Source organism: Brassica napus, chromosome C3 (genome assembly GCF_020379485.1).
Source record: "Brassica napus cultivar Da-Ae chromosome C3, Da-Ae, whole genome shotgun sequence".
NCBI classification, from domain to species: Eukaryota; Viridiplantae; Streptophyta; class Magnoliopsida; order Brassicales; family Brassicaceae; genus Brassica; species Brassica napus.
Window position 1 is genome coordinate 32,003,787 of NC_063446.1, and position 17,185 is coordinate 32,020,971.

The 17,185-nt window shown below is 37.9% G+C and overlaps 1 protein-coding gene across 1 annotated transcript; it reads right to left on the reverse strand.

Moving 5' to 3' along the window:
- Positions 1-14,003: 14,003 nt before the first annotated feature.
- Positions 14,004-15,362, reverse strand: LOC106416441 (auxin-responsive protein IAA2). The gene is made up of 2 exons (XM_013857323.3): positions 14,751-15,362; positions 14,004-14,660 (listed from the first exon to the last, which is right to left on the reverse strand). Exons 1-2 carry the CDS (start codon positions 14,912-14,914, stop codon positions 14,309-14,311), a joined length of 516 nt encoding a protein of 171 aa, XP_013712777.1. The 5' UTR covers positions 14,915-15,362; the 3' UTR covers positions 14,004-14,308.
- Between the last annotated feature and the right edge of the window lie 1,823 nt (positions 15,363-17,185).

Genomic DNA, 17,185 nt, shown 5'->3' on the forward strand with positions numbered 1-17,185 from the left:
CACCAAGGAGAGTCTGCTCAGTACCTTCTATAGAGGAGTTTTACCTAAGTTCAGAAGCCAGCTGGATACTGCTAGCAATGGTTTCTTCTTGGGGAGGAATGAATTAGATGCTGAGGAGCTTGTAGAGAATATGGCTCAGAGTGAGTCGGTCTACAGTGATGACCATGACAGGAGCAATATAGACAGTGGAGGAGATGATCAGAACACAAAGAGAGAGTTGAAGGCTCTACAAGATAAGATGGATTTGCTTCTTTCAGACATAGCCAAACAAGAGAAAGTAAACTTTGTTGGTGAACATAAGTAAGAGGAGATAGTTGTGGTTAATGAAGTTGATGGTCTAGAAGGTCAAGAAGAGCTATGTTTCGTTAATGCTAATGGGACATGGTACAAAAAGGAGCCTCACTTTCAATACCAAAACAAATACCAACAAAATCCCTTCTACAACAACCAATAAGGAAGTTACCAAGCTAGCCAAAACTACTCTCAAGGTTTCTCCTCCAAAGGAAATCAGTCTACACAAGGCCAAGCCGGATCTTCTACTTCTGCTCCACAAGAAAGTAGCACTGACGCAATGTTGAAACAGATCTTGGAGTCTCAAACTAGAAGTGAGAAGCACATTGGATATGAGTTGAAGAACCTTCACACCAAAGTTGATGGAAGCTACAATGATCTCAACAACAAATTCTCAAACCTTGCCTTTAACTTCAAGGCTTTGGAGAATCAGTTTGCCTCTATGCCTTCAACCTCCAAGCGCTCAATGGGATCTCTACAAGGGAAATCAGCGCAAAATCCCAAAGAGTATTGGAATGTTATCCTCTCTACTACTTCTTCTGAGATTGAGTTGAGTGATCATGAGAAAGAGGTGGATCAGACTGAAAGCTTCTTGTATGGAACATAATCTGTTTCCCAGGCTGCAGAACAGCTTGTGGATAAGACTGAACACAAGGCTATGGGGATGGCTAAGGCACAAGCTGAAGTGAAGGTTGCAGCAGAGATTCTGAAAAGAGATGAGCACAAGGCTGAGAAACAAGTTGAACGAGAGGCTTTGCAGAGGCTAAAAGAAGTTAAGTTGGAAGGAACCACTGAGGTTGAGCAGTCACCTTATGATAAGCTCCCATTTCCACAAAGAGTCCTCACCAAAGTTCAAAAGAAGGTGATCTCCAAGTTCAGAAAGGACATGAGTGCTATAGGAGTCAAGCTTCTAGAGATATCAAATATGCATGATGCTCATGTCCAAATGATGCTCATCAAGGACATTCTAGCTCACAAAGAAGAAGTAGGAGAGCTCCTAGACATCTCTACTATGCAGCTTGATCCACCTATCACACTAAAGTCCCTTCCCAAACTAAAAACCCAAGGGAAGTTCACCTTGTCTTGCTCCCTTGGTAAGTTCACACTTGATGATGCTCTTGTTGATTCTGGTGCAAGTGTGAATGTGATCTCAATGGAGATGGTGAAGAGTCTTGGGATTGAAAACATGGAGCCAAACACATCCTTACTAATGTTTGGGGACTCCTCTTCTATAACTCCAATTGGTCTCATCAAGGACTTTCCTTTGAAGATTGGAGCTTGCACCATTCCTATTGACCTCACTGTTTTGAAGATGGCAACTGAGAAGAGAGTCCCATTGATCCTTGGCACACCATTTCTCACAACAGTAGGAGCTTGCATTGACTTTGCCAACAAGAAGGTCACACTCCTCAATGTGAACAAAGTTGTCTCCTACCCAATCAAGTCTTCAATGATGAATGTTGAGTATTGTGGAACCATCACTTGTGGAGAACCTTCCATTGAAAAGATCAAGGATGAAATGGTTGTTAGTGGAAAAGAAGGTCTTGATGGAGAGTCCTCTAAACAGATGTGTGATGAGCACTTAGAAAGTGCTACAAAGAAGGAGGTGAGTAGAGCCACAAAGGCTGCTCATGACAAGAAGAAGATGATGAAAGAACCTCACCCTCCACCTCTTGATATCATGCCACACACTCTCACTCTTCACCCAATGAAGTTCAAGGATGGAGCTATTGAGTACAAGATCAAATGCAAGGGAAAGTCTACACCATTCTCAAGTGCAAAGGCCATCATCACTCCACAGCTCCAAGATGATCCAATCAAGCTTCAAGAGCTTCTCTCTCAAATCCTCACCATCACTCTTGAAAGTGGGAAAGATCCTCCTATTCACTAGCCAATTGGAAGGAACGTCAAGCTAGAGACTTAAAACAAGCTCACTTGGGAGGAAGTCTCATGATATCCTTTGTTTATATTTCTATATATCTTTTTCTTGCTTTTGTGTGTTTGAATAAGCTTAGGGACAAGTTTGGGGGAATTCTCAAAAATTCCCAAAGGTCATGTCGAAAATTCCAAAGTGACAACAAGCCATCCCTCCTCATTTCCCTTCTCTCATGACAGCCAACTTCAAGTAAGTGCATTCTACCTTTATAAATACCTAGTTATCATGTTTATGTCTTTCCCTTAGATCTCTACGTTGAGCTTATTCTCACACAAGGGACTGTATGAAGTAAGTTTGGGGGAGATTCTACTATCCCACATTTTGTTTTGTTTTGTCTACTTGTCATTAAGTCTTATGCATTGCATTGTGAATAATTATTTGCATAGAAAATCCACAAAAATTGAAAAAAATCGAAAATCACAAAAATAAGCATTTAGTTGCATCATTTGCATCTTTAAGATTGAGTCTAGAAGCATTTAGATTGCATTCATGCATAGGGAGAAACCTTGTAAAGAACACATGTCTAGAACTCAATTTGACATCCTAGCTAATCATATCAAGTAGCTTAAGCATCTCTTGAAAAAGCTTGTAAGCTTCGAGCCTTAAAAACACTTATTGAAACATGTTGCTTGCTTGATGATTGACATTGTTCTTGAAACCAACTCCAAATGAACTAAGGCTTAATGAACTTAATCTATCTTGCCTATGGCATTTGCATACTTGATCATGGATATTATACACATTTGGGTTATCTTTCTCTCTTTGTACCAATATTTGTTAACCCAAATGGCACTCCCATACCTTTTAACCCTCACCATTCTTTGAAGCCAACATTAATTTGCTTGAGTGAGGCATTTTATTGAAAGCATGTCATGTGCAAAATCTTGAGAGTATTAGGAGCGACAATGGGTTGTTTTCATCTTTGGCTAGCATTAGGACCTCATTTGAGCTAGCCTCTAGGATGGTTGTTGGGTTTGTGAGCTTAAAATTCGTTTGATCCTAGGAACTAGAGAGATTGAGTGAGAAAAATGAACCAAAAAGAGTGTTTAAAGTAAAGAAACTCCTAGGGACAAAGAAAGTTAGAAAAGAGAAGCTCGAGAGTATAAATAGAACCCCCTTCCAAAAAAAAAAAAAAGAGAAAGAGAGAATCAAAGAAACAATAAGTGAGTGGGGAAAATAAAAGAAAAAGAAAGAACTGAGCCAAAAAGATCTAAAGTCTAAAAAAAAAAAAAAAAAAAGAGAGTCCCTAGTTGGTTTAAATCAAAGGAGAGAAAAAAAGTGTTCATTGGGTGAGAGATGAAATTAGGTATATTTTGGATTTGAGAATGAAGAAAAAGATGAGTAGAACTTGAAACTACTTAGGAAAATGGTAGAATGATGAGAACAAAGCATTGTATGCATGAATTGCTCCTTTTCTTAGATAAATTTTGTATAATGATCTTGCTCATATTCTTGAGTGTGAGTCACTATAAATAATGCATTTGAAACTCATTTTTCTTCACATTAGACCATCTTCTCTCACCAAACCAAATGACTGAGATCAAATATCCATTTGCAAGAATTCACCTTGTGTGTGTGTGTGAATAAATGTGAGGGTTGGCTAAGGAACATGTTGGTTGAATGGCAATGCAACTTGTGTAAAGATAAAAGAGTCTTGATAGGCCTTGAGAAGGTAGAGTGTACTAAGAGGGTTGCTCATGCTATTTGCTATATTTTCCTTGGGATGTTAGGTTAAAGGCTAGAAAGTGTTCTTTTGGTTATGAGTTCCCATTTTCAAACATCTCTCCCTTTAGCTCTTGAAAGTTTACTTGTGGACAAGTAAATGACAAGTTTGGGGGAGTTGATATCTTGAGATTTTACATAGTTTTAAGCATGATTTCCATATTCATTTAGATCATTTAAGATGCATTTAGAGTCTAATTAGGTACATAGCATATGCATGTGTAGTATGTTAGGTTTGGAAGAGCTCGAGTTGAAGTTTGGAGAGTTTGATGGGTAAGCATGAAGAAAAGAGGCAAAGGCAAGAAGATGGACCAAGCCGCGGACAACCAGGTCGGACTGGACCAGACTGCAGAATCGCTCCCGAGAGATCAGCCGAGACGGACCATCCCGCGGATGGAATCCGTGGACAACACCAGTCCGCAGAATCGGACCAGAGAGCTCGAGGTTGGTGCGGTCGGCCGCGGATGTGTATTGCAGATGAAGGCAGTCCGTGGATTATCGCCCGAGAGGTCGAGTTTTGATGGGACAGACCGCGGACCAAGTCCGCGGGTTGGAGCCGTCTGCGGTCGATGCCAAGACTAGCTCACCCATTTGCCTTTCGGGTCAAACCCGGGTTTGTCAGGTCGATCCGGTTCGAGTTTTAAGCTACTATAAATACATTTTAGACCTAATTTTAGATCATATCTTGTTTTCTCTCAAAATACATTGATACTTTGGAGAAAGTTTGAATCTTTAGTAATATAATCTTTCTTTCTTTCTTGAGTAATTTGAGTCTATCTCATCTTCTTAACATGATTTCTCTTGAATATATTATGGGTTTAAGGTTAATCATGAAGATTAGTGAGTAGACTCTTTTTGGATTCATGGGTTAGGATGATTAGGATGATAAAGTGATGATCTAAAATGTTTAGAGTAGATTAATATGTTTCTTTGCTTGATTGAGTGATCTTAATGCTAATCTAGAGTTGGCCATTTTAGATTAGAAATCTAGACATTTCATTGTCCGGAAGGTGTTCGATGAAATGTCTGAGCCAACTCAACATGCTCTTAGCTTACCCTACCAAAGGCATTTGATGTTAGAGGAGTTTAGAAAGTTGAATGATCTGTTCTTAATGATTGTGTGATTGACACAAACCAAAGGAATTTGATGTTTCATCAATGATAGTAAATGAGATTTTGTCTTGACAAAGAACTTGCTTAGAATTGTTATCTAGACTTAGAGAATTGTGTTGATTGAATCTTTGCCATTTTAGATTAAATCTTAGTCATCTGAAATCAAATTCCTACACTACAAGAAAACACATGCTTAACGACGAAAATTAACGAGGAAAAACAATCCTCGTAAATTTGCGTCGAGTTTACGACGAATTTACGTGAAAAACTAAAGTCATCGTTATTTCCTCATAACGTAACGACAAAACTGTTTCGTCATAAAGTGGATGTAATTTTACGAGTATTTTACGAGGAAAAACTATTTCCTCGTAAATACGACGTAAACTTTGCGTGGTATTTACGAGGGAATAGTTTACGTGTATTTAGCGAGGAAATTTTTGAATCCACCAACTTTATAGGTGTTACACGTTTTTTTTTGCCCACCTAATTAATTTTCGTCGTAAATTCATAGCAAAATTACAACTACCAGATTCGAATTTTCCTATAAATATGGATGTTTGAACATCATTTTAAACACACCAACAACAAAAAACGTGAAAGAAAAAAAATGGCTGGCTCCGGGACTATTTACGAGTTGCGGAAGTGGATGTATATGCATAGAGATGCTAACGGGAGAGTGACGAAAGAATACCTTGCGGGTCTGGAGACATTTATGCATCAAGCAGATTCAACACCGCTCGCCCAAGAAAGTGGTAAGATGTTCTGTCCTTGTCGGAAATGCAACAATTCGAAACTGGCAAATCGTGAAAATGTTTGGAAGCATTTAATAAATAGAGGTTTCACGGCAAATTACTATATCTGGTTTCAACATGGAGAAGGTTTTAATTATGATCAGAATGAAGCTAGTAGTAGTAATAGCAATTTTCAGGAAAAAGAACCGGTTGATCATCATTTGCATAATGAACATAGTTACCATCAGGAGGAGATGGTAGATTATGATAGGGTTCATGATATGGTAGCTGATGCATTCGTAGCTCATGATGAAGATGAAGAACCTAATATAGATGCAAAAAAGTTTTACGAAATGTTAAACGCGGCGAATCAACCACTTTACAGTGGTTGTAGAGAAGGTCTCTCTAAATTGTCGTTAGCTGCTAGAATGATGAATATTAAAACTGATCACAATCTACCTGAAAGTTGCATGAACGAATGGGCGGACTTGTTTAAAGAGTATTTGCCGGAAGACAATGTGTCTGCTGATTCTTATTATGAGATTCAGAAACTGGTTTATAGTCTTGGGTTGCCTTCGGAGATGATAGATGTTTGCATCGACAACTGCATGATCTATTGGGGAGATGATGAGAAGCTAGAAGAATGTCGATTCTGCAAGAAGCCACGATTCAAGCCGCAAGGACGGGGACGTAATAGGGTACCGTACCAAAGGATGTGGTACCTACCAATTACAGACAGATTGAAAAGATTGTATCAATCAGAGCAGACTGCTGGAAAGATGAGATGGCATGCCGAGCATACTCAGACGGATGGTGAGATGACTCATCCATCAGATGCAAGAGCCTGGAAACATTTCAACAAAGTACATCCAGATTTCGCTAGCAATATCCGGAATGTGTATCTCGGATTATGCACAGATGGATTTAGTCCGTTCGGAATGTCAGGGAGACAATATTCATTGTGGCCAGTCTTTCTTACTCCATACAACCTGCCACCGGAGATGTGCATGCAACGGGAGTTACTATTCTTGACCATATTAATACCTGGTCCGAACCATCCAAAAAGGTCCCTGGATGTTTTCCTACAACCACTGATAAAAGAGTTGAAGGATTTGTGGTCAACAGGGGTGAGGACGTATGACTGTTCAACGAAGACGAATTTTACGATGCGAGCGATGCTTTTGTGGACCATAAGTGATTTCTCTGCCTATGGGATGTTGTCTGGATGGACTACACATGGGAGATTAGCTTGTCCATATTGTAATGGAACGACAGATGCGTTTCAACTGAAGAATGGTAGGAAGACAAGTTGGTTTGATTGTCACCGTCGATTTCTTCCCATTGGCCATCCTTACCGAAGAAACAAGAATTTGTTTAGGCACAAAAGGGTTGTGAGAGACACTCCTCCTCCATATCTAACTGGAGAACAAATTGAAGCGCAAATCGACTACTACGGAGCTAACGAAACAGTTCGTTGGGGTGGTAATTGGCATGTCCCTCGTAATATGCCAGATTCTTACGGTGTTCATCACAACTGGCACAAGAAGAGTATATTTTGGGAGTTGCCATATTGGAAGGATCTTCTTCTGCGCCACAACCTCGATGTGATGCATATAGAGAAGAATTTCTTTGAGAACATCATGAATACAATATTGAATGTCCCAGGGAAGACAAAAGACAACATAAAATCGAGGTTGGACTTGCCGGATATTTGCTCAAGAAGCGAGTTACATATTAAAAGCAATGGACAAGTTCCCGTTCCGATATTCAGATTATCTTCAGAAAAAAAGTCGGTGTTGTTCAACTGGGTGGCATCAGAAGTGAAGTTCCCCGATGGGTATGTTTCGAATCTCTCTAGATGTGTTGAAAAGGGTCAAAAGTTCTCCGGGATGAAGAGTCATGATTGTCATGTATTTATGCAACGACTACTGCCCTTTGCATTTGCGGAGCTACTTCCAACAAACGTACATGAAGCACTTGCAGGTACGTAGTGTATTATATCACAATAATTTACAAAATAATATATGACTAACAATGTGTTTAATTTTTTTTTTAATATAAAAGGCATTGGAGCATTTTTCAGGGATCTGAGCACACGCACTCTTAAAGAAGAAGTTGTGGAACAGCTTCAGGAGAACATTCCCATCTTATTGTGCAACTTGGAGAAGATATTTCCTCCCGGATTTTTTGACGTCATGGAGCATCTAGCTGTCCACCTCCCATATGAGGCATTGCTTCGTGGACCTGTACATTACGGATGGATGTATCAGTATGAGCGAGCCATGAAATATTTGAAGGGAAAAGCAAAGAACCTCGCCAAAGTTGAAGGTTCTATAATTGCTGGAAGTTTGACGGAAGAAGTTTCTCACTTCACATCGTACTACTTTGCGTCAAAAGTACGTACACGGAGAAGAGCTCCAAGAAGATATGATGATGGTGGTGTTGCGCCAACATATGCAGTTGCTGGTGTTCCAGACATCTTTAGCCAGATTGGGCGACTCGGTGGGAAGTCTAAAGAGGTTTGGTGGTCGAGTGAAGAAGACGCTCATAGTGCACACACCTATATTCTACTCAATTGCGAAGATCCATTGATGCGTTATTTTGAAAGGTAACATATATTGACACTTCGAAACACATATAAGTATAATTAATTGTATAATTGCGAGAGATTCATTCCTATAAAATGTGATTTTACAGCCTATTTGTTTCTCAAGTCGAAGAAACATTTCCTGGTATATCCACAAGTGACGTAGACAAAAGGAAAGATCAACACTTCATTAAGTGGTTGCGGAATCAGGTATTAACTAAAATTTTTTTTCATACATTATCTGTATTTCATTAACATTCTCTTTATTTTTGCAGGTTGATTATGACGACGACGATGCAGATTATCCTAAGTGGTTACACGAAGTAATTCAATCTCCACTTGTAAAGGTCACCACATCACAGATGTATTTCACACGAGGCTATACTTTTCATACATATGACTATGGTAGACAGCGGGCGACCAGTAACTATGGAATATGTGTGAAAGGGGAAACAGATTTCTACGGGATCTTGACGGAGATTATTGAAGTCGAATTTCCAGGGATACTGAAGCTGAAATGCGTCCTCTTCAAATGTGAATGGTTCGACCCCGTCGTCAACAGAGGTGTTCGGTCTAACAAATTCGGTGTAGTTGATGTCAACGGTGGACGAAGGTACAACAAATTCGAGCCTTTCATCTTAGCTTCACAAGCAGACCAAGTTAGCTTCCTTCCATACCCTCGGATGAGAGATTCAGGTATAAATTGGTTAGCAGTGATCAAAGTTACACCTCGAGGACGAATCATCAGTGGAGAAGAACCACCATTGCAAGAAGAACAAAAAATGAAGTTGAGGAACCTGAACAAGAAATTGATGACATCCTTCTCATTGATCCGCATAATCACGAGTACGAAGATCTTACCGATGATGCCACAGACGAAGCTGTTGAAGACGAGTTTAATGAAAATGATGATGTTTCTAGTGATGACGAGAATGTCGATGTATCCGATTGATGTATTTGTTTTATGAATAAGATGAGGGAGTTTGTTTTATGAATAAGATAATGTGGGGTTTGTTTTATGAATAAGGTAATGCCGGGAGTTTGTTTTATGAATAAGCAAATGTGGGAATTGTGGTTTGGAATGGAAATAAAGATGGGGTTTGGAGTATATGAAGTAGAAAATAAGGAATATGGGGTTTGGGGTTTCGGATTCAAGGGATTTAAACATAACACTCGTTAATTCCACGTAACAAAAAATCGTCGTAAAGGACTCGTAGGTCAACGAGGAAATAACGACGAAATATAAAAATAAAGAACGCGGGACTCGTTAATTCCACGTAGGACAAAATCGTCGTAAATACCACGTAGGATGAATTCGTCGTAAAAACCACGTAGGAAGAAATCGTCGTAAATACAACGTAAGACAACGAGGAAATAACGACGAAACCTAAAAATAAAGATGGGGTTTGAAATATATGAAGTAGAAAATAAGGAATATGGGGTTTGGGGTTTGGGGTTTCGGGTTTCGGGTTTCGGGTTTGGGGTTTGGGTTTCGGGTTTCGGGTTTAGGGGTTCGGGGTTTGGGGTTTAGGGGTTCGGAGTTTGGGGTTTCGGGTTTAGGGGTTTGAGGTTTCGGGTTTTGGATTTCGGGTTCGGGGTTTGGGGTTTCGGGTTTTGGATTTCGGGTTTCGGGTTTCGGGTTCTAGGGATTTAACCATAACACTCGTTAAAAATAACGACGAAACTTAAAATTAAATATGGGGTTTGGAATATATGAAGTAGAAAATTAAAGATGGGGGTTTGGGTTTCGGGTTTCGGGTTTGGTTTTTCGGGTTTCGGGTTTGGGGGTTGGGGTTTAGGAATAATGACGAAACTTAAAATTAAATATGGGGTTTGGAATATATGAAGTAGAAAATTAAAGATGGGGGTTTGGGTTTCGGGTTCCGGGTTTCGGCTTTCGGGTTTCGGGTTTGGGGTTTCGGGTATGGGGTTTCGGGTTTCGGGTTTCGTTTTCGGATTCTAGGGATTTAAACATAACACTCGTTAATTCCACGTAGGATGAAATCGTCGTAAATACCACGTAAGCATAAATCGTCGTAAAGACCACGTAACCAGAAATCGTCGTAAAGACCACGTAAGCAGAAATCGTCGTAAAGACCACGTAAAAAGATTTAAACATAAAACACGTTAATTCCACGTAAGCATAAATCGTCGTAAATACCTCGTAGTGTAAAAACTAGAAAAAAGGAAAAAGGATCAAAATACCAGAATAACATGTGGCAAGACTTCCAGCAATTATAATACGTAAGTCTCGCTCACATGAATTCTAATATCTTATCCTTTTCCTATTTTTTTCAAATATTTATAATTTGAATATGATTTTGCTGAGGAATGTGATTTCAGATAGGTGTGTGATTTGGGAGTTTGTGTGTGGTTTGAGAATGAGAGTTGTGACTATATTTATAGGAAAGCAAGCCTCGTTAATTCCACGTAGACAAAATCGTCGTTAATACCTCGTAAACAAAAACACGGGCCTTTGTGATTCCTCGCAATTTCCTCTTAAAAAAAAACACGGGCCTTTGTAACTGCTCGATATTTCGTCGTAAACTTACGAAGAATTTGCGACGATATGTAATCTTATATATACACCCGAGCGCTCACTCTTTCTTTCCTCTCTACTTCCTCTCTACTTCCTCTCCATTTCGTAGCAATGGTAAGCCTCTCTGATTCCTCTCTAATTTGGTTAGTTTAGGATAGATTAGGTGGTTAGTATAGGGAATTTAGATAGGTTTGCGGATTTTATGTTATTTAGTGTTGATTAGGTGGATAATGTTGGGAAATATATTGTTGATGTTAATTTTAAAATTTTCATTTTTTTCCCAGGTTCGAAAAGGAAGACTTACTGCCCATTACAGAGAGATCTTCGGTGAGCCGGGTAGTCGTTTAGACCCGGCCTCTTCTTCCGCTCCCAGTTCTTCGGGCCAGGAGACTGTCCCCGAGACTCAGTACACTCAGAGAGTCTCTGGGTCTACTTCTTCTAGTGCACCATCGGCTCCTCATGTGCCTCCTCCGATGCCTCCTCCTGTGCCTCCTCCGATGGCACCTCCGATGGCCGCCGATATTCATCCTGATCTGATGGTGCCTCCGAGTGCTCCTTACTCGCAGTACACTGTAGAGGACATTCTCAGTCTGCCAGGCAGAGAAGGTTTACCAGTCATCGACCCAGACCGACCGGACGGAACGTTGTGGTATGTTGCATTAATTTTTTTTTAATTCGTTTAAATTTCTTTTATAACATTAAAAAATAATTTATATTTTAAATTTGTATTTTCCAGGTGGGGGGTTGACGGATGTCTTGCATCGGACGTAACCGACACGATCAAGGGTTACTTCTCCATGGCACATCCAAACTGGAGTAAGACGCCTCACTACGTCAGAAAGACGTGGTTCAAAATTTACGCTGTAAGTTTCTATTAATTAATTATATATATTTTAATTTTTTCATGATTTATATATATACTTTCTAAAAAACTAATTGTTAATTTATTTTTTCCAACAGCAAAAATATAATTGGGCCTTGGGGATCACTGAGAGGGTGAGGAAGAAGTTTAACGCGAAAGCGAAAGTTCGCTTGTTGGACACGGTCTCCAACTGGAAGGGTGACTGGATCGTGAAGGGGTATGAGCGTGGCAAACCCGCTGAGCTCACCACGGATGTGTGGGATGGCCTCATCCGTTATTGGCGCCTTCCTGATTCCATTAGAATCGCCCAGGCTTGCTCTAACTCCCGTAACACGGTCGATGAGCACGGGAACGGGCCGATGCTTCACACTACGGGCCAAAAACCCCACGCCGGTGTCCGTTTGGAAATGGTAATTAAATATTTTATTAAATAATTTTTTTAATACATATATTAATTTATTCTAACTTTCTTAACTGTTTTTTAGGCCAAAGAGACGGGACATCTCCCGTCTCTTATGGAACTTTACGAGAGGACCCACAAGAACAAGGCGGGCGTATTTGTAGATGGCAAGTCCGAGCAAATCTACAACGACGTAGTTGCTCGGGTTGAAGACCGCCAGACTCAGCTGACCCAGCAGTCTACCGACGGATTACCCGTCACCTTATCCACACTTGAAGTGGATAAGATTTACGAGGAGGTAAATTTTCAAAAAAATTAATTTTTAATTATTCATTTAATTTAACTTTAAATTTTTACTTACAATATTTATTTTTTGTTTTTAAGGTTGTCCCTAAAAAAAAGGGACGGACGTTGGGTATTGGTTCTGTCAACGATGTTCCGAGAGCGACATCGTCTTATGGTCAGCGACGGGATGATGAAGTCACGGAGCTGCGTAGAGAGTCCGCTCAGCTGCGTAACGAGTTGACCGCGACAAAATCTCGTATGGGTGGAGTCGAGGGCTTCTTGGACGTTATTGCGGCCACAAATCCGGAATGGGAGTCCATGTTGAGGAACATGCGACAACAACATCCCATTCAAGGCGAGTCATCCGACGTACATAACGAGGCGGATGTTACGAGGAGGAGTGATGAATTCTACCGGGCGATGAACGACCCTTAGTTTTTTTTTTTGGTTGTTGTATTATATAAATTCAAAACTTATTTATATATAAAATATTTTCATATTGATTTATTTTTATTTTGAATTTTAATTTATTATTAAATTAAATAATTTTAATTATTTTTTAATTATATTTTTAAATTCTGTAAAATAATAAAAACGAAGTAAATTCGTAGCCAATGTACGACCTCTTTACGTGGAAACCTTACGAGGAAATGACGAGAAACATTTAACGAGTATTTTACGAGGAACCATTTACGAGGAAATAACGAGGAAAAGTTTACGACCATTTTACGAGGAAATCATTTCGTGGTTGTTACGTGTATTTTGCGAGGAAACTCTTTCAAGGTATTTACGTGTAGATTACGAGGAACTATTTTCGAGGTATTTACGAGGAATTATAGCGACGTCCTTACGTGGAATATTGACGTGGTCTTTACGACGAATCGCCCTACTTCGTCTTTACGACGAAATATATTCCTCGCTAAGTTACGACGAATTAGCGAGGAAATATGTGTTACGACAGACGTGTAACGAGCAAACGCGTTTCCTCGCTAATTCGTCGTAAAGCCTCTTTTACGACGAAATAACGAGGAAAACCGCCCTCGTTAAGATTATGTTTTCTTGTAGTGCTACACCCATGACTCCTCCCTTATCCATTTGCTTGAAAGTTGCTAGTTAGTTGTGTTAGAATCTTGTTAGTTTAATCAAACCACTTCATTGAACTGAATGCACTTAGATTAAGTTTGAACATGCATTCTCTTTGTATCGAAATTCTTAGAAATGGATTGACATCTTAAATACTGCATGAATTGAATTATGACCTTTGAAAAGTCCATTTCATGAAGAATATTGAAGCAACAATCTACTTTTGTATGCTTTTTTTTTGTCAGCTATCTATATTGTTAGGCCAAGTTTTAAGTTCTGGTCGGAGAGAAGTTGTTCCAGGTAAGCGTCTATCCGGTCATGTGTAGTCTATATGGAAAAGTAAAATGCCTCTGGTCATATGCTTTTTGTTTATTTGGGTTCTCAGAGTAGTAAAATTGTGTTTTGGTTTTAAGTCCTATCTGATATGTTTATACATTGTAAATGATTTAGGATATTATAACGAAATTAAAGACTGTTACTCAATAACATTGCTACATATGCATCTATATTGTGTATATGTCCGTATTATACATTAAAAAAATCATGTATCTTTACATCGAACTCCAAATCTAAAAACAACAAAATAAATAAAATAAAAAGAAAATCACTTGGAAATGGAACTATCTCATTGAACAAAACCCTGAATGATTTGTTTATGGTGTGGTCAACTACTCAAACACCGATCAGATCCAAATCAAATAAGGGTTTCAATCATCAAAAGCTCTCATCAAAGTCTCTTCATCATCATCATCATCATCATCATAGGGCAGAGTCTAAAGCAAGAGCATCAGATCCTTTCATGATTCTAAGTCTCTTACAAGAGGAAGAGAACATATCCCATGGAACATCACCAACCAACATCCAATCTCCATCTTTATCCTCGTACGTTGGTATAACTCCAGATCCTTTGTATCCTTCTCTTTCGCTGTATTCACCGATCGTGAACTTGAACATGTTCTCCAACGCCTTGAGAAGCTCTGGATAGTTTTTGTATGTTTTGAGATCTATTTTACGGAGGTATGGAGCTCCGTCCATACTCACTTTCACATAGCTAACACTGTTGTTGTTCTTACGGTAAGATCTCACCGGAGGCCAACCAACTATTTGAGTTCTGTAAATTAGCAACGAATCATCATTAGTACAACATTTTCATCAGATAAAAAATATGAAGTAATATATTGAAACTCAGATCTTTACTTACTTTGTAGGAGGTGTAGATTCTTCCTCGTTATCGCTTTGTAGTTGACGCTTGTTGCTTCTAACGCAAGAAACCTCTTGTTCTTCTTTAGCTTGTTCTGTTCCAGGTAATCCAAGACGAAGCTCTGTGTCCTTAAGGTTAAGCTCATTGACTTTCTCATACGTCATTGTTTTTTTCAAGATCAAGAAGTTGATCTCTCTATGTTCTTGTGTGGTTTTTTTTTGACTAAAATGTTCTTGTGTGGTTTCCAACGCAGAATCCTTCTCTTGTTCTTGTTATGGTTCTTCTTGTTGGTGAGTTTGGTTGATGATGAGAAAAGGGGAGAGAGATATATAAAGGTGGGAGAAGATGCATAGAAGTTAGGGTAAAAGGAAGAGAGATAGAAGTTGTCGGGAGCGTGTGAGGCAAGGATGAGGCAAGGGGACAAAGGTGGGACATAAACGCTTTGGCCGTCCATGTGAACTCGACTCTTTCTTTATTGCACGCTCCTTATTTGCCTCCGCTACCTTTACTTACGCTACATCTTAGCCGTCGATATGTATTTCCCCTTCTTTTTCAAAGTATATTAATTATTACAAGGGACCAAGGAAAGAATTAAAAATGAAAAAAATCATTTCTGAGAATTGGAACTGTGTCGACCGACCTGGAAATAAGAGGCAAACAGAAAAAAGAAAAGAAAATAAATGATGTACTATTATACTCTCTCCTTCTAAAATAGATAGCATCTATTAGTTAAGGGGATTGGTTGAACTCAGATGTTTTAAAAAAATTGATGTTTCAAAATATATGATGTTTTGATATTTTATATTAATTTTAATTTTATTAAAAATAGTGTGACCAATGATGTTTTATAAAAAAAATTAGTGATTGGCTGAATTAGTTTAATTTATTTTTAATGCTACTTTTTTGGTAAAAAGGATATATTTTTTAATTTTTGTACATTAAACCAAAATATCAACTATTTTGTAACGGATGGAATAACATTTTATTTACTGTTTCTTATTCTTTTCTTTTGTTTTTTGCATCTTTTTAATAATCATTATTCTACTTTAATTAGTAAAGTGTTCTTTTCAATATTTAGGATATTTTTTATAAAATAATGTCGGTTAAGAGCACTTCGAACGAAGATTTCTTATAATATATACTCCCTCCGGATACGAATGTAAGATGTTCTATATTTTTATCTTGTATACAAATGTATGATGTTTTGAGATATAATTAATTAATACATTTATTTTTAAAATTTAAACATAAGTTAAAAAGTAAAATTATGAGTGGTGAAACTTTATTGATATAATCAAAAAGTAACATTTAAAATAGTGTATTTATTGTTTCTTAATATGTGTGTAAAACCTTAAACATCTTATATTTAAATCTAGAGAAAGTATAAAAATAGAATAAAAAAGGAGTTAAAGCAAGAAATGTCTTTTGTTCAAGTATTTGCTAATCTCATTAGATTTTTTATTTATCATTTGTCTCCTTTTTGGTTAATTCTTTTTTTAAAATTAAAATAATAATATTATAATTTTAAGGAAACTCGAAAGAGCCTCTCACTATTAATGTTGCTCTTAAAAGTTTAATAAAAATTTATTTAAAAATTTTTGTTTAAATTTTCATAATCACACAAACATGTATCATATAATAGTGTATAATTTCAAGAGTTTTTTTGTAAATGTCATTTATAACTTATTTTTAATTTTCATGTAAAAGATGTAAAGATGACGGTATATTCGGAAGAAGAAAAATGATTTAATCATTGTTCCATGATGAAATTTTCATAGAGTTTCCAAGTCCTCTCTAGGTCATGAAATTTATTGAAGTTTTTTTTTATGAAACTTGAAATTTATTGAAGTTGCGGACAAATATGTCTCTCTTTATGTCATGAATTGCGATTTTGAGTTTGTAAAGTTTTTGTATCTTGGTAGATATGATTAATGGAGAATTTAAGAGAGGAGCGAACACACATGTGGATAGATAAGGGCCAAATGTGTTGGTAATTGATACATGAATGGTAAGCCATGTGCTTTCTTATAAATTTGTCTCTTTTATTCATAAAATTATTTTCCTTCAAATTGGGTTGTGAGGAGAAGCTCCACGTGCTATATATACATTGAATCTTACAACTTAAAAGTATGAACCAAAGTGGTAGTTTTAATTCTCCCCATAGATAGCGCGAAACTATGTTCATTTTGCTTCTAATCCGCATGCGTTTTGATGTTTAGGTGGGCTTTATGCAATGGATTTACTAATTTTTAATATATATTGTCCTACTTCTTTTCTTTGACCAAAAGGCTTTAATGTTCCTACTTTTGAGATAAGGATTCCTTCTATGTTCTTGCCCCCTCCGTTATCCCAAAGATTAGATAAGTAAAGAGATAAAAAGATATTCCCTCTGTTCACGAAAGTAAGATATTTTAGATTTTTTATTTGTTCCACAA